Here is a 20567-nt window from a genome sequence, read left to right as displayed (position 1 = left end):
CAGATGTATACACAGTACAGCCCTAGCCCTCTATAGACTGACTGATATCCTCTATAATCCCTATAACTGGCCTGTTATCCAGCTTTTTGTGTGTTGCTTGTACTGTTTTACAGTAGCGATGCCCATCAATTTTAACAAATTCGTCTCTTGTAGCAACTCTCAGAATATGTTTACACAGGAAGGCCCAACAAAAGCATCTGGAGGTGGTCAGAGAACTTTAGGATGTCAAAAAAGCTTAAGAGAACAGATCTTTTTGCTAAGGATGTAGGTTCGCTGCTTTATGCTTATGGAGACGTTGCTCAACCACTACCAGAAACTGTGCAATGTCTGGATGAGCTAGTCTCTGGATACTTGGTAGATATTTGTTCTGCTGCTTATAGAACGGCTCAAGGTTCAAGAAGGAGTAAGCTAAAGCTAGAAGATTTCAAGTTTGCCATACGACGGGATCCCATCAAGTTAGGCAGAGCTGAAGAGCTTATTGCTACTAATAAGCTTATTACGGAGGCTAAGAGACAGTTCAATGGTACAGATAATCAGAACTTAAAACGATTCAGAGAGGGAGAAGAAGATGACGAGTATCAGGATGGTGATATGGACAATGAGGACGATTTAGAGGCTGGTGAAGCCGCTACGACGTCTAATGGTAAGACAACCAAGCAAAAGTCTACAAAAGGCAAGCACAGCAAGAAGTCAAAACAACATTAAAAGATTCCACATTTTAAATCTATCTATGTACGCTATGCCTATATGATATCAAGTTTGTATTCAGTCGTGTCTTCGTCTTCGCTTACGTACTGAACACCAATGAATTTATTCCATAACCTGTTAGAGGTTGATAAGAAAAAGTGCCAGATATTCCTTGGTAAGTCGAGATAGCTACGGTAGATGAACTTGAATGCTTCAAGAACGTTATGCGTCTCGGTGTGCCAAGCCTTTACCCATTTGTTTTCGATAGTGCTGTTAATGAGACGCTTCTCAGGCATTTTCAAATCAGCAAATAGTGGATTTTCCTCCTTCGCCAAGCTGGAGTTTATGCTATTATTGATCGAATTAACGGATTCTTTGATGCTTTTACGAGCTCTGTTTAACAATTTAAAGAAATTGTTATTTTGGAAAAACGATGCCAGTTTACCACCGGCCAAACGAATTTCATAAAGTCTTTCAAAGTTGTTCACCGATTCAATAGACTTCGATAACCTGTCAAACGTGTTGAGCAAGGCAATCAGTTCATATTTGGTCAATGTGTCGACAACGTGTTGCTTAGAACCTTCATCACCTTCGTCGAGTTCAAATAGGATCTTCAAACTGGTGGCGTAACCAGTAGTTTGGACTTTACCCCATAGTCTACATCTATCACAATGGACACAGTCCATAATTTTAGTGACATTCTTGAATCTTGCTCTGAAATCGTCCTTCACTTTAGAACTTAGTTCATCTTCGAAGATAAGCTCTTCATTGAAAATGTTGCTGTCCAATTGGGATAAGATGTTCAAGAGCTTCGACTTAACGTCCTGGTCGAAAGAAGTACAGAAGCTCAAATGTGACAAGTAGGGTTTAATCTTCCACAGTGCCTTTGATACTACGGCGTAGTTGAAGTAGAGGTTAGCCACACGGTCCGGGAAATTACCGACTCTGGCCATAAACAGGTCCAAATTAGGTTCCCATTTTCCTGTCTCAGTGTTTAGATGGTCATTCGACAAGTGTGTAGCGATAGATGCATGAAATCCAGAGACCAGTCTGTAAAAAGCACTCTTTGCTAGCGACAACCCAGTCTCACCGGGCGAGAAACAGTTCTCACGATATATGCTAGACCATATCAGAGCTGACTCTTGTCCGCCGTAACCAGTAAATCTCTCAGGGTTTGCTGACAAATCCACCAAAACCGCCTGCGAGTTACTAAAATCACCAATATCACAGTAATCAATATCACGCACCGGCTGCTTGGCTTTACCGTCTGCTCCACCACATAGATCCTGTAAGAACTTACATTCATCATCTCCACCACTAGTTCCATTGACACTATCGAGCCCACCAAGCACCTCAGGTTGCCAATATTCAGGCAAACTGTCCCAATCTTCAACCACATCGACAGCACATGCACGGTTCACACAAAACCCGTTGTTGTCGTTCCAGAAAGTGCACTGTTTGTACAAATCTAACTTGAAGTACTTGAAGAAATCCGTCCGCACCAGCGACACGAGATCGCTCCGCAGACGTTCATTGATGTCATTGATCTCCTTGAAAGTAACATCACAAGTAGCACTCACTAATTCATCTTTATCAATCGTACAAAAACTGCCATTTCCTCCGGCAGGAGGCTGGAATACAGACTTGGAATCAATCTCTGAGCTGCAACTGGTATTATCATTATTGGCCAGACACAACCGTACAGCAGCTAGAACCCCCACAATACTGCCCAACTTCATCCTCGTTCTCGACCTCAGAACTCCTGTATGCCTTTGTCAATCAGCAAGATCCAGAAGACTTCCGAAAACCACTGCTTCTTATATGATGAGAGATGCAAACGAGCATTACCGTTCTTTTTCTCTGCGCTATTCTTCGCTTTTCTTTCCGTGGTGAAGGCTTATTGTGCCAGCCTGGCCTGTAAAAAAAGCGTCAGAGAACAGGAAACTGGCGCCAAAGTGTCAGTAATTCGAATAAATTCGGAAAAAATCTGGACAGCGTGGCAATTTCTTTATAGGGACAGCAAGACGTCAACGGAGGCTCCTACACGGTACTTCTTGGCTATGCAGACGTCCTCGATAACTTCGCGGTCCATTTCGGGGAACATCGACTGTAGAGTGTCCAAAGTGCTTGCGTGCTCTTGTTGCTCGATCTTGCGGGCCAGGGTGTCCACATCGAGGGTATCTGCCGAGATTGCGTGTTGATCGTGTTGTGATTGAGAGGGCTGTGGTTGCGCTGGCGCTGGCGCAAAGAGCTCATTGAACTTGTGGATCACGGCATGAGTAACTTCGTCGAGCGGATGTAGGATATATTCGCTTGGAAGCGGACTTTGTGTAGTTGTAGACTTGTGGGCGGTAACGGCTTCTTCTGATCCGGTGGCTTCTTGGGTCTGCTGAATGCGCTGTTGGTTATCCTGATACCTGTTTTCGAAAGTTTCGTCAGCTGTTGCCGCCAGTGCGTCCTTCTCGAGAGTCATGATGTAGTTGATGGCTGCTTCGAGACTGTTTAGGTAATAGGAAGCTTCACCGCGGATGAACTCTTCGTACCGGAACCGCTCGATATATCGTACGTTAGATACAAGGACACGGATATCGCCTTTGAGAATTGTGAAGATCAGTAGCGGAATGAAACTATCGGCGCCCTTGTCCTCGAGCTTGTGGTGTCTTAGAATTGCAAATATGACCTTGCACGAATTTAGCACACAAATCATCTTGTCTCGTGGAGCTTTGAATCGATTGATCTTGTCGAGCTCTTCGCCGGAGAGCTTGACAAATTTCGATAACCTTTCGGCCAGCAGACTTGGGACATCCAAGTCTCGAGGTTCCACAAAGGCGAACTCTCTCACTTTTTCCTGCAACAGTCGGTCGTTTTGCAGGTCCGTCTTATGACCTTCGTCAAGGTCGTTTTCTAACCTCTTCAAGCAGGGCGAGAAACAACGATTGTACAACTTGCCCATCACTAACTTTTCCATTCCCTCTTGTGCATTCCTCAAGTTTCGTTTATCCAGAGATTTGAATGGCTCGTACTCTAGAAACTTGGCATAAATAAATACCTTAAAGTCATTGACCAATTTCTGCTGCTCTGCAGCTGCCCAAAGTACCCGCTGGGTGTGGAAGTTCCTTAAAAATGACTTAGTATATTTGACTATAGGTTCTGCCTCAGGACTTTGCAACTGCTTGGCAAACTTTTGGAAATCGTAAAATGGCTCTTCGTCATCCTCTTCAGCTTTTTCATCGTCTTTCTTCACTGGTGCCAATTGGGCATCCTTGTCCGGTATAGCACGCTGGTGAAGCGGGTCAAACTGCCTTAGTACCTCCTCTTGCTGGTTTGCCTGGCTCTCAGTCATTCCAATCGTAGTGTCCTTTTATACTTATGTAATGACAGCTCAATATCTCTTTGAGATGTTTGATGGTAAGTTGTTCTTCTCCGAGCTCATCTCGAATGTTTCATAGAAATTACTTGAACGTTTTGAAGACTACACAAATAGAGGTAAGAGGTAGCCAATTGAATATCAATGTGTGGCATTTTACTGCATTATGCGCCGCTTAAGTCAGATAATCATTGTTTTGTAGATGAGTACGTTGAGGATATAGCTGACGGTCATTCACAGAGATCTAAAACTACGGCATTCTTTGATTCGATGGTACCGTACATAAAATCGAGAGGACCAGATTACTCTTCCCTAAGGGTTTCAAGCGAACACAGTACCGCTTGGTACTCGTCTGTGCTGTCACTGAGAGAGCCCTTCACCTCTCAAAGTGTCAAGGTCGGTAACAGATTCATACTACAATTCAACGGGGAGCTGTACAATCAGGAAATAACGGCACATGATAATGACACTCAGTTTATTGTCTCCAAGCTACAAGAAGGCTATCACGACGTTTGTCAAATAATTCGTCAGCTGAGCGGTGAGTTTGCGTATACATTATATGATTTGCAGCAGCGAAAGTTCTACTACGGTAGGGACAACGTCGGAAAGAGAAGTTTAAGTTATCACTTATCTGCTATCACAGGTGAGCTGTACATTTCCAGTGTAAGCGGTGCCATTCCGGGGTTCAAAGACTGTATTGCGGGTGTGGTTTATGTTTATGATACAGAGTCCAAAACCTTAGATGATTCAATTAAGCTTGAATCACAGTACTTCATAACGAAAAAACTTGATGAAGAATTGACCTGTCTCGACAGCACTGTCGAACAGCTTTATGGGATGCTCAGTTTAGCTGTGAGAAAAAGAGTCCTCTCCATACATCCCTTGCATCTCGAGCAGTCGCCGGTGGGAGTACTGTTCTCTGGCGGATTAGATTGTTCGGTGATAGCTGCACTCATATGCGAGCAGCTGCAAAAGTACCCTGTGTGTAGAAGGACAATTGAGCTACTCAACGTTGGGTTTGAAAATCCAAGAACAGGAATCTTGCCTCAAGAGACTCCCGACAGGATACTAGCCAAGCGTAGTACCAAGTTGCTGAGAAAGCTATACCCAGAGATTGACATTAGGCTTATCGAAATAGATGTTTCGTATGAAGACTACCTTAGAGTAAGACCACATGTAATCAAGCTCATGTATCCTAAAAATACTGAAATGGATCTTTCGATTGCAATGGCCTTCTACTTCGCGTCAGGGCGCATGGGTGAGGTATGTGACTCCTCCGGCAACATAATGCAATCTTCTCGGAATGGTATTGTACTGTTCAGTGGCCTGGGGGCCGACGAGCTTTATGGTGGGTATCACAAATTAGCCAATAAATCGCCAAGTGAGCTCAAAGAAGAGCTCACCCGTCAGATCAATAATATACATGATAGAAATCTAAACCGCGACGATAAAGTGATTGCCGATAATGGAGTAGAAGTCAGATATCCATTCTTAGATCATGATGTGATTAAATTCTCAACTGAAGAAATCCCAATTAACTATAAGGTCAACAAAATGATACTGCGGAGACTTGCGTCACATCAACTGAGTCTAGGCCTTATCAGTGATGAGCCTAAGAGAGCAATTCAGTTCGGCGCTCGAAGCGCTAAAATGACTAAGGATGGTAATAAACATGGAACAGACCTGTTGTCATAATCGGGATCATTAGTTATTCATGTATTCGATATATTTGGCGGCTTGTTCAAAGTTGAAAGCTAGCAGCAGCGTGAATCCATTGAACATGCACAGCTTGGTAATATCTTTCAGAATATCTTCGGAATTTGTGTCATCCACTACAAATATCAGTATATTATCACCGTTTTTCTGCAAGGGCAGTATACGCCTTCCAATATAATCGGCATATAGTTTGTGGTAAGTCAACGTAAGAAATAGAACAGATCGCCTGTTTATAAGGTAATCATAGTAAATCTTCGTACCCTTTGAGGACGAAATGTATCGCCAGTTGATATTTTTAAGATGATTTAGCAATGGATTCTCCTTCTGCGTGGTATTAACTAATACCGTTTTGCCTGGTTTGATACCTTGGTAGAATTTTGCCTCACCTTCTTCCTTGCCTTTATAATCTCTCGCTATAGTCTTCTGGTTAAAAGCATTGATCACACTCCCGGCAGAAACGGCAGTTTTGGCTTCATTGACAGGTGCACTAGGTTGCTGAACTCTACCTTGCTGTTTATTAGCGTCGTCATTACCACCTTCCTTCTCTCGCAGTCTCTTTACACCAGCTAATATGCTCTGAAACGATGTTGGATCCGTATTATTCATGCTTGGGACCTATCTAAAGCTCGCAGGCCTTTAAAGAGGTAGATCTTTATCAAGTTAACAAAGCGCAAGTGAGCGATCGCTTCTTTACATATCATCAAATAAAGAGGAAAGATAGCGGAGTTGCAATCTCATACACATTCTGATCACCTAGCATAAGAAGAAAATGTCAACACAAAGAAGTATGTGATCATCAATTGAAGCTGATAGCTTTTAACTTTTCACTAACATGTTGATACTCAGTCGACCTAAGCAAATTGGGACCCGAACAACTAGCTGCTGTCAAGCAGCAATTTGATCAAGAGCTACAGCATTTCGGTCAATCTTTGCAAGCTCTAACGATGGCAAGAAGCAAGTTCGCGGAATGTATTGAGGATATTAAGTCGATCTCTGCGCCAGAGAACACCAACCAAAAGGTGCTAGTGCCAGCTTCAGCTTCACTATACCTGCCTGGCAAAATAGTTGATAACGACAAGTTTATGGTGGACATCGGGACGGGCTATTATGTCGATAAGAGTGCTGGGGAGGCAATCGCCTTCTATGAGAAGAAAGTGGCCAAGTTGAACAAAGAGGCCGTGCAAATACAAAACATTATCAAGGAGAAAAGTCAGCATTCGCTGGCTATCGAAAGTAAGATAAGAGACGCCAGTCTACGTCGCCACGAAGAGATGGTAAACCAACAGAAGGCTGCTACAGCTACTAAATAGTGATTATGTATTCTATGCGATGAGCTTTCAGACGAAATTTCAATATTTTTTTAATACTGATAGAGTAAAAAAAATTTACAGTAAGCGATGAGCTACATTGAAGAGAAGTTAAAACTGTCATATTATTCTTTAGGTTGAGCCTAAGTGGTGATTTGCAAGTGTGCTGAGGTATAATGGCAAAGAAGAAATCTAGGTCGAGATCCAAAGTCGCCAAAAGAGCTCAGAATGCTCTGGAAATAGCTGAGAAAGAATTAGCGGGGAACGAATCCGGAAGTGACGAACGTCTTGATTATGAAGATGATAATGGACATGTAGTGAATCTGCTGAGGAAGGTCCAAGGTGGTGACGACGAAGGAAGTGACGAAGAATCGTTCGAAGATGAGGAGTTGGATTCAGATGAGGCACTTGGATCTGACGATGATTTCGATGTATTGAACTCCAAAATGTCACAAACCATTCGTGATCGTAAAAAGGGTAAAAAATCTTTGTCTTCAGAAGATGAAGGTGGATACACGTCTATCGATGAGGCTGATCTTGTGCCTTTGTCCCAAGTTTGGGATATGGATGAAAAGGACACAAACGAAGATTCCGATGGCGACAGACCTGAGACCAAATTACAGCTTAAGGGTAGCGACGACGAGGATTTGAGTGCAGAAGAGTCAAGCGAATCTTCTAGCGCAGACGAGGGAGACGACGATGAGGATCCTTTTGATGAGATATCTGAGGACGAAGAGGACGTAGAGTTGAATACCATCACGAATGACCTGTTGAAACAAACAGAGAACAAAAGTTACAAGAAATTGGACAATTTTGGAAGTGGTAAAGATAGCGAGTTCAGTTTGCCTACTGGCAGTGGGACCAAAAAATTGAATTTGGCAGATTTAATGAGTGTTGTTGACGATAAGGATGCTGCTGCCAATGCCAGACTAATTCAGAAGGACACATCCGCGCTCTCAGTTCCTTTGCCTCAGAGAATCCAGGAAAGATATAACCGTAAGGCCGCATACGAACTTTCTAAGCAAGAAATTGAGAGGTGGCAAGATGTGGTCCAACAAAACAGAAGGGCTGAGCATTTGTCTTTCCCAATGAATCCCCCAACCGAACACAACCATGCTTCTACCTTTACAAGGTCTTCCGAGGAACCAAAGACTAAACTACAGGAGAAAGTGGATAGTGTTCTCAAAGAAAGTAACTTGGTGGAAGACCAGAAAAATTCAACTTTTGAAGAACTTGCCACTGCAAAGATGTCTCCAGAAGAAATGAAAAAGAGAACCGCAGAGGTGAGATTGATGAGAGAGCTGATGTTTAGAGAGGAAAGAAAGGCCAAAAGATTAAAGAAAATCAAGTCTAAGGCCTACAGGCGAATCAAGAAGAAAGAAATGCTAAAGAACCGAGAAATGGCCGGCTTATCTGATGAGAGTGACGACGATCATGAAGCCGCGAGAGCCAGAGAAAGAATGACTTTAAAGCATAGAGCCAACTCGAAATGGAGTAAGGATATGATAAAGCACGGTATGGCCAACGATCAAGCAACAAGAGAGGAAATTGAAGAAATGTTGAGGCAAGGCGAAAGGCTAAAAGAAAAGATGCTGGATCACAATTCCGAACATGAAGATGAAGCTGGTTTGAGTGATATTGAGAGAGAAGGTGTTGAGCAGGAATCACCGGAGAAGAGAACAGTCGGTAAGACGGGTGTAATGGATATGGCATTCATGCAAAACGCCGCAGCGAGGGAGCGTGAAGCTAACAGTGAGCTGATAGCGGAATTGAGATCAATTGAAGGTGACCAAATAGAGGAGGAAGAAAGTCACAGTCAACTGCTCCCTGAAGATAATCAAAACATACAAATCAACAAAGGCAGAAGAATTTATATACCTGGTTCTTCGTCAGCAAAACAAGCGTCGGGTCAAAACAAGGCCGATGGTGTTGAAGATGGGCAAATCGTTGAGAAATATGATGAACCGCTATCAGGTGAAGATGAAGCTCAGGTAAAGGAAAACTCCAAGAGTTCAAATCCTTGGTTAGATGGAAGTGATGGAGAAGAAGATGTGAAGGTTTTTCGCTCCTCAAAGGTGTCTGTGGTGGATAAAGACAGCTCTAAACTGGTCAAGAGTGCAAAGAAGATCGAAAAAGCCAGCGACAGACAGAAGAGAAAGTCAGGCAGTAAAGGTCGTCAAGATGATGATTTGTTGCTGGATCTCGACAAAACCAATCGTTTGCAGATCGTAGATCCATATGCAGGATCGGATGGAGAAGATACTGGATTCATGTTCAAGCAACAAAGTTCGATAGCTGAAGCCTTTGCAGGTGATGAAGTAGTAGACCAATTTGAGGACGAAAAAAAGAGAGTCGCTATTGATGAGGATGACAAAGAGGAGGATGTAACTTTGCCTGGTTGGGGTGCATGGGCAGGCACAGGGGCCAATCCAAGGAAGAAGAGAAAGTTTGTGAAGAAGATCAAAGGTGTGGCCTCTCAGGATAAGAGAAAGGACAAAAACTTGAAGAACGTTATCATCAACGAGAAAGTGAACAAGAAGAATTTGAAATACCAGTCCTCTGCGGTTCCTTTCCCCTTCGAAAGCAGAGAGCAGTACGAGAGATCTCTACGTATGCCACTGGGTCAAGAATGGACATCCAGAGCTTCTCATCAAAAGATGATCAAGCCAAGAATCTTGACAAAACCTTCCCAAGTGATCTCACCTTTGAAGGCTCCCTTCAAATAGTTTCGTGTGTATATTATAAAATGGCGGTACTTTAATATGGTTTTGTTAAACTCTATAGACAAAAAGCTCATAATGCATCTAACCTATCGTTGATTTCCTGTGCGGTTAATTTTCTGAATCTTGGACCTTTATCCGTTGGCACACCTGTGTAACCGAGTAAATCCTTGTTCTCTTCACCGACAACGGCTATCTCGATTGTATCACCGTTAAACTCTCCCTCGACAGATTCCTTTAAAGTGAGCAGCACTATGTGAATGGCATCTTCGAGCTCCAACTCTGCATTCCATCTTTTCTCCAGAAAAGTTTTTGCCGCAGTAGAGCCTCTCCCTATAGCAGTAGCTTTCCAAGGGAAATAGGATCCCGATGGGTCCACTTGATACAGTCCAAATCCACTATGCTCATCATAACCTGCCACTAAAAGTGATACTCCAAACGGCCTCACACCTCCCGACTGCGTAGCTTCTTGCATGATCTTGGCTACTTCAGATACGAGCAACTTAGTTGGCGGATATTCACCATAAATCCTCTTGTAATGCGTATGGGCAACTTTTCTCGACTTATCAACTAGCACTCTAAAATCGGGGCCCATCCCAGAGTAAACCGCACCGATATCGGGCGTTATTACAGAAACTTTGGACAATGTCTCTGTAAGTGCCAATGGCGAGGATGATTTCTTCTCAGAAGCAATCACAACACCATTCGTAGCCTTAATACCAATTGAAGTGACACCTTGTTTCACTGCAGTAAACGCATAATCGATCTGTCCCAGCTTTCCATTGGGGGAAAATGTAGTCAAAGAAAAAGAGTACCTATCAGCCATCTTCAAACAACTCTCACAAACTCAATTGATCCTAATTGACCCAACTCTAGGACCCTTCCTGGTGAGTTGATCATTGATTAAAGTACCTAGTAGTTTTGCCACCTCACATAAGGTCTACCTAAGGTGGTCACTCATGACGGTCAGATAGTTCAGCTCATCAATGCTTTAAAGACCTACTTTTGGAGGTCTGAGACCTCTCTAGATCGATTTTAAGGCCCTGAGAGGGTCTACGGATATGCATAAAGTTGCATTCGTCGCCTCTTTCGCATGCCTGTTGGTCGTGTCGTCTGCAAATGGCATCGCGGAAGTCGACAATATGGGTCAAATCGCAGTAAATAGGTCTTTCGTCGTACCAACGGGTGTTAAAATCATCCATGGCTCGCTGGGCTTCATTTGGGTGCTCAAAGTGTAGGTATACATTTCCTTTAAGGTGGTCGTTACCATTCTCACAAACGACCATGGATCGTACGGCTCCGAAGCGACACGCTTCGATATATACGTCCTCGTAGAAATCTTCAAAGCTGGATTGGTCCAGTCCGCTAGCTGGGATGTGCAACATGTTGTAAAGAACGATGGTATTCGAGCGTACGGGACGAATGTGTTTCTTGGAGCATTTGTCACCATGGCGACAGGCGCCTATCTTACAGTAAAAATGACTTCCAGATGTTAGTACTGTGTTGAGAGTGTGCGTGTAGCTATATCTTGACATACCATATCTCCCTGTTATCATAGCCTTGAGACATTTTAGGTAGTGTATTTTGCGTATATTTTCTTCTAAGAGTGTTAAGTAATTAGTTAAAGTTAATCTCATCGCTCGAAAAGCTTAAACAGTCGAAATAGAGTTTGATACAAATATGGGGGTATGTTACTAGTATTTGACATTTATGGATCATTCTGGACTATACACTAACCTCTTGGACTGTAGAATGATGGGGGATCAATCAACAAAGTCACTAAACTGCAATTGATGATATCCGATGTCGGTCACAGTGCGAAAGATGACGACCGAAACGGGTTCTTAAGGGCTTCGCAATGGGAATGCTGCCGTTTGTCAAACAAGAAGCTCGAACTACCGATTGTGAGTGACTACAAGGGCCATTTATTTAACAAAGAAGCCATACTTGAATGGTTACTAACACCGGATCGTGAGGATTACAGCCAAAACCAGATTGAAAAGTTTTCGCACATTCGGAAGCTTGATGATGTTGTTGAACTACGAAATCTGAGCCAAGTGAGCGATGGTGAAGGCGATTTTTCATTGCGATGCGATTACAACGATACCAAGTTGGGTCAATCCGCTTCACGATTAGTTTACCTGGTTCTTTGCGGAGATGTCCTACCAGCAACATCATTAAGCATATCTTCCAGCAGACGTTGTCCCAAATGCGATCAACAGTACCAAGAATTAGACGTAATAACTATTAACCCGTCGGCCAAGGATGCTCTGGTACTGGAAAAGAGAATGCAGAAAATAAAAGACACTCAACATCACAACAATAGTCCCAGAAAGAGACTGAAAAGGAAGAGACAGGATGACAAAGCCAGTCGAACTAAGAAGATGAAATAAAATTGATTATATAATGATTGTGAAAATATGTACAGGGCTTATGCGACAACGATTACTCTGCAGAGGATGCAGCTCCCTCTAGCTGGTTTACCTCCTCGTTCTTCTGCGTTACTTGGTTCTCATATTTGGTACCGTTCTTGTACAGCGTATAGACAAGACCTCCTGCCATGTACATGGAACCCCCGACAATGGTTAAAACGGTCAAACGGTGGGCCGCATCAGTAACCCTCGTATACCAGGCGTATTTAGACATCTAGACGTTGAACAAAGCCTTAAAATGACTGAAAGGTTAGTAAGTCTTGTATCGATGGGAGTCTTCCTTCTAAATAAGAGCTAGCAATAGCAGTCCGTAATATGTGATCATCATTTCATATACACACAGTATACATTATATATGAAGCTCTCATTGAGCATCTAGCAAAACATGTAGATTCATGCAAACAGGCTGAAAGGATGTCTCAAGAAGAAACGGGCCTTGTACAACCATCTTGCGTACCAGGGCTCATTAAAAGTACCGAAGAAAAGCTGGGTCTTCACTCTTGCCTGGGTGATTAGATCCTCCTTGGTTAGACTCGATGGGTCCACACCGAAACTCTTGACGTAGTTCCTGAGGTCATCTACAGACCACGAAGTGAGGGAGTCAGACCATTTCTTGGTGAAATCATTGGCCCATTTTTGAGTGTCCTTGTTTAGGGAATTAATACTACTGGACATGGTGTTATAAGCGTCAGTGTCCTGAACCTTATCGGCTTTATCCTGTGCCCTAATTTTCATGTTATCGTAGGTGAGACCCTCAGTAAGCTTGTTGTAGTTTTCTTGCAATTTACGCAAAGGTTTGTTTCTGTTTTCGACTGCGAGCCTGCGAAGCTCGTTGTTTGTGGATAGCAAGTGGTATTTCACGCCACGAAGGTCCAAGTAAGTCTTCAATCTGTCCCTTGACCAGTCTTCAACACCAACAAGGAAAGTATCGTTGATTGCATCACCAGTTTTGTCTGTGTAATGGAAAAACAATCCACCCAACTTAGACATGGTTTGATCCCACACTGAAGCAGCGTATTCGGGTGTCTTTTTGATAAAACGGCTCGATTTGTTCTTCATATAGTTCAAGTACCAGTCGACGTCATCCTTCAAGTAATTAGCCTGCTTCTTAGCAGCTTTGAGCAACTCATCGCGGTTATCAGCGACCTTATCGTCAATCTTAACCTTGTGGTACACTAACCATTGCTTCAAGTTTTCAGTAGACCACGAATTAAACACATCATCCTTGATACTGCCGGCGCTGTCAACAATCTGTTTGTTAGCCAAGTCCAAGGTTTTCAAGAAATCACCCCTCTTCTCCTCAGCAAGCTTCGAAGCATGGTAAATGTTTTCTCTGACCTTGTCCAAAAGCGCATCCTTATTGTCTGCGATCTTTTCGTAGTCAATGTCATAATCCTTCAACCAAGCTTTCAAATCATCTTCATCCCAGTCCTGGAAGTACTCATTCGATAAGTAAAATCCTGAACATCCTAGTTTCTTAGAAACATCATGGAAACTATCGCGCGCAGCCTTGACCAACTGGTCCTTGGAAGCCTTGGCATCGTACTTCACGTTGTTCTGACGCAAGTATTTTTGCAAATCGGAATCACTCCACGTATCAAAAAACCAATCGGATACAGCCGAGCTAGGTCCCTTTCTGCTCATATAAGGGTCCTTATGAGCCGGCCAAATCTGCCACCAAGGCTTGGGCTGTGCGTTTTTCTCGTAACTTTCGCCCAACTCCTCCTTCAACTCTTCCAAGGTCTTTGACCCTAAATTTTCCAACCTCTTACTATGATCCTGCACATACTGTTTCAAATCATTATGAGTCCAACCTTCGAAATTGGCTTGATGGTGGTCTGCCACTACAGTTCCAGCCACCAGTGCACATGCAGCAACTAATCCAAACTTCATGCTGATAGATATTACTTCTGCAACTTGTAATTCGAACCTAACAGCCTTACCGCATGAATCAAACCGCCCAATGGCTGCTTATATACCCCCAGAATCGTAAGAGCAAATTAATAACCCCCAGGAACACCACATTCCTTAAGGGATAAAGACTTCGGCTGCTACTTGTTTGGACCTTACGTATACATCGCCCCAATTTGATGCGATGAGGGCCTTTTCGAGTTTGGGTGAAATTTCGTTGCGATTGCGATCCGTGAAATTGTCCGGCGGCAAACAGGTACCGGACAAAATTTCGGCAACCTGTCCGTTTGGTACCGGTGTCGATCGGACAGATTAAAATGTGTCCGGTTTGGCCCTCTCTGTCCCGGACAGTTAGGTCGAAGGTCTTTACTATCCACATACATCTCTGTAAACTAACTATATAGCTATTCAATAACATTATAATATAGGCTCCAAAAGCTAACAGACAGACTCTCACCATGTATTCTGCGCATTCTCCAACCCCGCAGGGTAGTCTCGGTACCCCGGTTACTGGTCCGGGTCTTGGGGACGATTCGAGGGACGACGATGCTACTAATAGTAGTATGTTTGCAAATCTGATGCCAATTTCAATTAAAGTCACTAGAAATCAGTCCAGTGGAGTGACTACTGGGGCTACTACCAAATCTTTGCAATATTCACTTGCTAATTTGACAGTTTTCCAAAATTTGCCCAGGGAAACTAGTCGTGGTGTTGACGATTTGACTAGGATGAAGATGGCTATCATGAGTGGGATACCTGAAGAAGTCAAATGGGCTCTGAAAAAGTATTTGGCTTATAGTAACAAGGCCCCTTATATGATCAGTTTAAAAGATTTGCCAGATTTGCTGCCGTTATTCAAACGGTTTATTCAGGATCTACAACCACTCATTGAAAAATTCGATACTCCACTCATGGGTGATCCAAAATCCCTGGATCTTTTGCAAACGGGACTCAACAGTATATTGATTTTAAGAAATCTGGCTCAGGATACGGAATCAGTACAAGTCTTGGTTTCCGATAGTTTTATCAGAGATTTTGTTCTTGACGTTTTGCAAAAATTTGAGCGTGTGGCAACGTTTGATCCCAATTGGCAAGTTTATGAGTCCAATGCTTCTTTCTTTAATGAGCTAATCCATTATGTGCTAGATATAATGGAGGCTATTTCATCATATATCGCTCCTGCGAAAAAGGATAACCTATATTTCCAAACGCTACTATCCCTTTTCAACTATACGAAGGATCGTTACATGGTCATATCCATTTTAAGGTCTCTCTCAAGGCTTCTGGTGAGATCAAAGGCTGACGAAGAGAGTGCCGCCGATAATCTCGATGAGCAAACTTTATCGAAGATTGTATCTTTCCTGATCATCGAAAGCGATTCCGAGTTGATGTCCGCAGCCTTGGATTTCCTTTACCAGTACATTCTGCCTGGTCCGCAGAGAATCGCTTTGTTACTAAATGATCCTCACAGGTTTTCTACTTTGACGGCTATTCTACCGAAACTACTGACATACAACATAGAGAAACCAGATTATGCCATCCTGGAAAGAACTCCCGTTCAATTGGTAAAGAGGTTAAGACCGCCTGCTCCTACCGTGGCTCCCGACCTCGATAAAGAACTATTTGAAGAAATCCTGGCAATGAACGAACCGTTAAGATCTACTACGTGGCTCAGATGTTGTTTTGAGCCTGTCGTCGACTCAGAATTCACGCAGATTAATCTATGGCGTGCTTATGAGTCGAAGTTTGCTCAACCTGTTCGTGAGTCCGGTCGAAAACTCCTGCCCGCGGTCGAGTTCATCAAGAACGTTTCCAATGCTTTCACCGACGCCTCTGCAATGGTCATAACAGATTCGGCAACTGGTAAGAAACGATTTGTCATGAAGGGTATTCAACCAAGGCCAAAACCATTAAATATACCTGAAGGTGAAATCGCAGCAAGACATCCGCTCCCACCTTTGCAATCGAAATTTTTAGATGATGCTAAAAACATTGCGCCAGCAAGACAGGAAAAACTACCAGAAGTACGATTTCCAACAAAGCTTTCAGAAGTATCCAAGGCTGCTACGACTTTCTTGTGCTTACTCTCCAATGAACCAGAAGGTCCTGGATCAGATTTTTGTAAAGTTATCAAACCTGTGGTTTTGCATAAACTGGCAGATGTTCCGCCTTTGAGTTGTGCACTTTCTGAGTACATGGATAACACGCCTGGTCTTTAGCGATTAGGAAATAAATAGTTATCGTATACTACAAAGAATTGTAATATATATATAAGTGTCGTGGTAATAGTCATTATTGCATCATAAGATATATGTGTACATATATCAACATTAGGAATAAAACTGGAAACAATTACTAGGGAGCTTCTTTTGAAGCCCCAAAGAAGTTTCGCTGGTGTTCGTGTTCATTAATTCATATCTTCAGAAGTTCTGTTGTTAAAGTGGTGAATTTTTCAACTTTAGCAACATTCTCGTCATCTTTCTCCGATTGATAAAACTTCTTCAAAGTGTCATTAAAATCGAGAATATCTTTTCCCTCAAATTGGAATGTCATGTCGCATTCTAGGTAAAGATTTCTTCCGTTTGGATTCAAACAGATCGTTTCAACCATGTTATTGAAGAAAGTGTCAACATTAAAGGGTTCTGTTCTGGACCATATTGTCAAGAGCTGGCCGATATCTTCTTTACTCAATTGTGGCATTTTCATAAAAGCTCTGAATCTGAAATAGCTTTGTAGTTTCTTAGCGAATGCTTTCTTCACTTCTTCGCGAGAGGTGTCAACTAGAGCAGAAGCGTCATGCAGGTTGTTGAGCATTTGCTCAAGAATCTCCTTTTTTACCATAAATTTAACATTGCTGTCAAAGTTGAATAATTCAGAGTGTGAGACCACGTCAAACAAGGCCAGCATTCCAGAAAATGATGACTGGCTTGACAGAATGTTGGCAAATTGCAGAGTGTTTTCTGGGCTTTCATAATAGGTAATATTCTTCGAGAAACTTTGCAAAAACAATGCAAAAGTATAAATATCCAACGTTTTATGGGGGGTCTTTACGCTAGCAGATTTGATCAAGTTGACTGCCTCGTCTACTTTATAGTTATTGATCAAAAATTCACTTTGAATATCCAAGGCTATGGGCCCCAAACTATCCCTGAATTTGTCAAAGAGCTGCTGGTACAGCTCGTATTCTCCAGATCTTATGCAGCTCTTCAGGAGAATCTCCATATTTAAAGCAGGGCATACCTTGTTGAAATGTAAGATCTCTGAGTAACTCTTTTGGTGGTATAAGCGTTCATAAGCGTATTGAATAGAAGTCTTAAATTCCGCCTGGACAGCGATGCTCTTAAACCTTTGTGGGAATTCTACCGCATTGGCCCATTCGCTTATCGATGGGGTGTTCTTGGCTAAACGCAATAGAGATTCGTCCTTCAGTGATGGAAGTAGTTTCTCTTTGAATAATGGGTGCTTCAAAACGTACTCTTCTAAGGATTGGTTGAAGCATTTTACGACAATCGCATTAGCTAGGTATTGTAATTCCTCCTTGCTGGGGCATAACTCAAGAGACTTGGAAATGATCTCTCCGTCAATAGTTCTTTGATGAATGAGTTCCTTATAAGTATCGAAGTCAAAACAGTATCCCTCGCTCTGAAGCCTTCTAAATTCTTTAATGCCTGTTCTTGTCGAGTTCCTGATAGCTCCCCCCAACGCCAAAGCGTAAGTCTTATCCCAGTCACCTGGATGCGTGTAGAATGAGGTGACTTCTTCAGGCACATCGACCATCTTCACCACTTGAGAAACGACGCCTGGTACTTGATTTGGATCCAGGTTTAGTCTCTTGTAGTTCGTTGCTAGCTTTTTAAACCTATCGACCAGCTTGTCTCTGAAATCTATCAACATTTCATTTCCCATGACTATGCAGTAAGCTTCGAAATCGAGTAGTTTGGTAAGCAGAATAGCGTGAATCTCAATGTTCTTCGCGTATTTATCAATCGTTTGAGGTGAACCCCACAAGCTGGTCATGCAGCCAATGAGTCCACCAAAATTGACAGATTTTGAATCGGCGACGTTGAGATTGCGGCACAAATCGGCGAAGAACTCCATCTCTGTGACTTTCTTGAGGATTACTTGGGATGGGAAATGCTCGATGAGAGCATTCAAAAATTCGAAGCTATCAGCGTAAGCCTTGTCATCTCTCAATGCCGATCCATGGGACTCGACTAATCTAAGCAAATAATCGTCTGGGCAACGAATCTCTTTTAGGTAGGAGAAAACGTACGAATATACACCCGCGTTTACTCTGAATCCCTTTATAACCGACTCTTCGAGGATTTTCATTATCACTTCATTGTCCTTCAATTGAAGAGCGTAATCTAGCAACGAACTCATCACTGACTCTACACCCATTGGATGCAATAAGTAGTCAGACAATTTGTTTCTATCTTTCTTGAAGGACTGCTTCATTGGTAAAATGCAGTCGTAAATCTTTTTCGTGAGATTCCAGTCTTGGAAACTGTTGGCCATTAGGACAAGGTAGAACTCGTAGGAGAATTCAGGAATCCACTTTATCTGATGGAATTTGAACCAAAGTTTATAGGCTCTGTGAGGATCGATCTTACTGACAGAAATTAGGAAGTTCGACAAAATCAACGAAACGTTTGCAGCGAGGCCATTCTGTTCTCTAACATCGATCATGATTCGGTCCAATAACTTGATGGCAAGTTCTACTTCACCAGTCTCCACTAGACCGGAGATAACCATGGAGTAAACTTCAAATTCGCCCTTCTTAAGTGAAATGTCTGATACCAGTGAGATTCTGTATTCTTCGTAAAGTTTTTTAATCATAATTTTATCATTAGTGAGCTTGGCGTACGAGATAAATGCCAAGTAGTAAAAGGAGTCTTTAGTGTACAGTGGAGACCAATTAACAATCTCGAGAGCGTTTTGCAAAGAGACGTGACCTGGGTATAAGTTCATCCCCAGTAGTGCCTGGTCTAGCAATTCCTTGGAAAACTTTGGGTGTCTGTGCTGGTTATCAATTGCCTGGAACAATTCGGAAGCAATCTTGTAGAAATCTAGACCGTTCGGATTATTAGTCTTGTAAGCGAGGATAGATCCTTTGAAAAGACACCCTAGCACAGTGTTATAAATCTCATCCGAGGGTTTGAGCTTGCTAACAATCATGTCTTGATAACAAGTAAGCAATTCAGACATCTTATAATCGAGGTCATCCTTGTCCAAATCACGCTTCGCTAGCGACTCAAGCACTTTGAAGTATACGTTGACTGGTGGTACGATACCGTTACGCTTAAGCGCCTGATACAGTGAATTGATCATATTATAGTCACCCTTTGCATAACAGCGTTCGATCTCCGCGACCTGTGTAGCAAGGAAAGTCTCGTGGTTCAAACAAGGCTCTGTATCTTCTTCCCAAGGTGAGACCACTTGCTCGATCACTTGCTCAACAGGTTCCAATTTCGGTATCTGTACGATCTGCTCTCTCTTATTCACCACTGTCGACCCACTAATTGTAGCATTGGAATAATACCTACGAGATAACGTCCGATCTATCACAACATCCTTATGCATTTGTGGGAAAAGCGGTCTTCCAATCTCACCCATACTTTTCCTCCTCATCATAGCACTAGCAGACGCGGACTGACTCGTTAAAGCTATGGAATTCGATCTATGACGTCTCAATTGCTGTTGTTCATCGTTATCATGCGAATCACTCAAATCCTCCGTTATAACAACATCTACCTCTTGTAAAAGGACATCATCCACTATATTAAAGTTCACATTGGCTCCCAGTACAGGGTAGGGACTCAAATGTGGTACATTGGCCTGTGGAATAGCCGTATCGAGGTTCACCAGGCCCTGATTTTGTCTCAAATACTGGTACGAACTGTCAAAAAACGAAGTCGAAGACTTCTGCGCAGCAGAACAATGATATCCTTTGGAATAAAACTTGTACTTGAAAGATTTGAAAGCCATTATAAGTGTGAGTCAACAAATTTCATCGAAATACCAGCTATGAGGTATAGGATATAGCAAATGTTGCCAAGAGTTCTTGACCAAATTTTTAAATCCTCTTCTAAAGTACAGATGAATATGTATGAATACAAAAAAAAAAACACCGAAGACTTCTCTCTCTTCTTTCTTTCTTTATCTCATTATTCATTCATTCTTTGCAAGCAGATCCGTCAATCGCTGGCCATTCAGCTACCATTGGGACGGAAAAAATTGTAGAAAGCGGGTTAATCCGGCCGGAAAACTCCTGGCGCCTGTTGGGCCAATCAGAGAGCACCGAAATCGGCACCGCGTAGTTAAGCACGCTTAAGAAGTTTCTCCGAGCTGGCAGTGCCCCTCCCCCCCCCCCCCCCGCCGGCGGAAATACCGCGGGGTTAGCGCTCGTGGGGGAGGCGGCAACTTG

The 20567-nt window shown here is 42.8% G+C and overlaps 14 protein-coding genes across 14 annotated transcripts; 6 read left to right on the top strand and 8 right to left on the bottom strand.

Annotated features, from left to right (window-relative positions):
• Positions 1–222: 222 nt before the first annotated feature.
• Positions 223–705, top strand: TAF13 (Taf13p; the record flags this gene model as incomplete). The annotated part of the gene is made up of 1 exon (XM_003679339.1): positions 223–705. One exon carries the CDS (start codon positions 223–225, stop codon positions 703–705), a length of 483 nt encoding a protein of 160 aa, XP_003679387.1.
• A 38-nt stretch (positions 706–743) lies between these two features.
• On the bottom strand, positions 744–2426 carry ERO1 (ER oxidoreductin; the record flags this gene model as incomplete). The annotated part of the gene is made up of 1 exon (XM_003679338.1): positions 744–2426. The coding sequence occupies one exon, from the start codon at positions 2424–2426 to the stop codon at positions 744–746; it is 1683 nt and encodes a 560-aa protein (XP_003679386.1).
• Positions 2427–2695: 269 nt separating this feature from the next.
• On the bottom strand, positions 2696–4030 carry VPS9 (guanine nucleotide exchange factor VPS9; the record flags this gene model as incomplete). The annotated part of the gene is made up of 1 exon (XM_003679337.1): positions 2696–4030. The coding sequence occupies one exon, from the start codon at positions 4028–4030 to the stop codon at positions 2696–2698; it is 1335 nt and encodes a 444-aa protein (XP_003679385.1).
• Positions 4031–4198: 168 nt separating this feature from the next.
• On the top strand, positions 4199–5749 carry TDEL0B00440 (putative asparagine synthase; the record flags this gene model as incomplete). The annotated part of the gene is made up of 1 exon (XM_003679336.1): positions 4199–5749. One exon carries the CDS (start codon positions 4199–4201, stop codon positions 5747–5749), a length of 1551 nt encoding a protein of 516 aa, XP_003679384.1.
• Positions 5750–5758: 9 nt separating this feature from the next.
• Positions 5759–6376, bottom strand: RAD10 (DNA repair protein RAD10; the record flags this gene model as incomplete). Its single annotated transcript, XM_003679335.1, has 1 exon — positions 5759–6376. The coding sequence occupies one exon, from the start codon at positions 6374–6376 to the stop codon at positions 5759–5761; it is 618 nt and encodes a 205-aa protein (XP_003679383.1).
• A 163-nt stretch (positions 6377–6539) lies between these two features.
• Positions 6540–7080, top strand: GIM5 (Gim5p; the record flags this gene model as incomplete). The annotated part of the gene is made up of 2 exons (XM_003679334.1): positions 6540–6555; positions 6617–7080. 2 exons carry the CDS (start codon positions 6540–6542, stop codon positions 7078–7080), a joined length of 480 nt encoding a protein of 159 aa, XP_003679382.1.
• Positions 7081–7253: 173 nt separating this feature from the next.
• UTP14 (Utp14p) lies at positions 7254–9803 on the top strand (the record flags this gene model as incomplete). The annotated part of the gene is made up of 1 exon (XM_003679333.1): positions 7254–9803. The coding sequence occupies one exon, from the start codon at positions 7254–7256 to the stop codon at positions 9801–9803; it is 2550 nt and encodes an 849-aa protein (XP_003679381.1).
• A 67-nt stretch (positions 9804–9870) lies between these two features.
• PRE8 (proteasome core particle subunit alpha 2) lies at positions 9871–10623 on the bottom strand (the record flags this gene model as incomplete). The annotated part of the gene is made up of 1 exon (XM_003679332.1): positions 9871–10623. One exon carries the CDS (start codon positions 10621–10623, stop codon positions 9871–9873), a length of 753 nt encoding a protein of 250 aa, XP_003679380.1.
• Positions 10624–10780: 157 nt separating this feature from the next.
• Positions 10781–11353, bottom strand: TDEL0B00390 (uncharacterized protein; the record flags this gene model as incomplete). Its single annotated transcript, XM_003679331.1, has 1 exon — positions 10781–11353. One exon carries the CDS (start codon positions 11351–11353, stop codon positions 10781–10783), a length of 573 nt encoding a protein of 190 aa, XP_003679379.1.
• Positions 11354–11477: 124 nt separating this feature from the next.
• On the top strand, positions 11478–12190 carry TDEL0B00380 (uncharacterized protein; the record flags this gene model as incomplete). The annotated part of the gene is made up of 2 exons (XM_003679330.1): positions 11478–11483; positions 11549–12190. 2 exons carry the CDS (start codon positions 11478–11480, stop codon positions 12188–12190), a joined length of 648 nt encoding a protein of 215 aa, XP_003679378.1.
• A 52-nt stretch (positions 12191–12242) lies between these two features.
• COX14 (Cox14p) lies at positions 12243–12443 on the bottom strand (the record flags this gene model as incomplete). Its single annotated transcript, XM_003679329.1, has 1 exon — positions 12243–12443. One exon carries the CDS (start codon positions 12441–12443, stop codon positions 12243–12245), a length of 201 nt encoding a protein of 66 aa, XP_003679377.1.
• Positions 12444–12622: 179 nt separating this feature from the next.
• Positions 12623–14122, bottom strand: MSC1 (double-strand break repair enhancer MSC1; the record flags this gene model as incomplete). Its single annotated transcript, XM_003679328.1, has 1 exon — positions 12623–14122. The coding sequence occupies one exon, from the start codon at positions 14120–14122 to the stop codon at positions 12623–12625; it is 1500 nt and encodes a 499-aa protein (XP_003679376.1).
• A 476-nt stretch (positions 14123–14598) lies between these two features.
• On the top strand, positions 14599–16359 carry RSC9 (Rsc9p; the record flags this gene model as incomplete). The annotated part of the gene is made up of 1 exon (XM_003679327.1): positions 14599–16359. The coding sequence occupies one exon, from the start codon at positions 14599–14601 to the stop codon at positions 16357–16359; it is 1761 nt and encodes a 586-aa protein (XP_003679375.1).
• A 193-nt stretch (positions 16360–16552) lies between these two features.
• On the bottom strand, positions 16553–20128 carry RPM2 (ribonuclease P; the record flags this gene model as incomplete). Its single annotated transcript, XM_003679326.1, has 1 exon — positions 16553–20128. The coding sequence occupies one exon, from the start codon at positions 20126–20128 to the stop codon at positions 16553–16555; it is 3576 nt and encodes a 1191-aa protein (XP_003679374.1).
• Between the last annotated feature and the right edge of the window lie 439 nt (positions 20129–20567).

The sequence above is a fragment of the Torulaspora delbrueckii genome, chromosome 2 (genome assembly GCF_000243375.1).
Source record: "Torulaspora delbrueckii CBS 1146 chromosome 2, complete genome".
NCBI lineage: Eukaryota > Fungi > Ascomycota > Saccharomycetes > Saccharomycetales > Saccharomycetaceae > Torulaspora > Torulaspora delbrueckii.
Note: the sequence above shows the minus strand (reverse complement) of the source record. Positions and strands in the feature narration are given on the sequence as shown.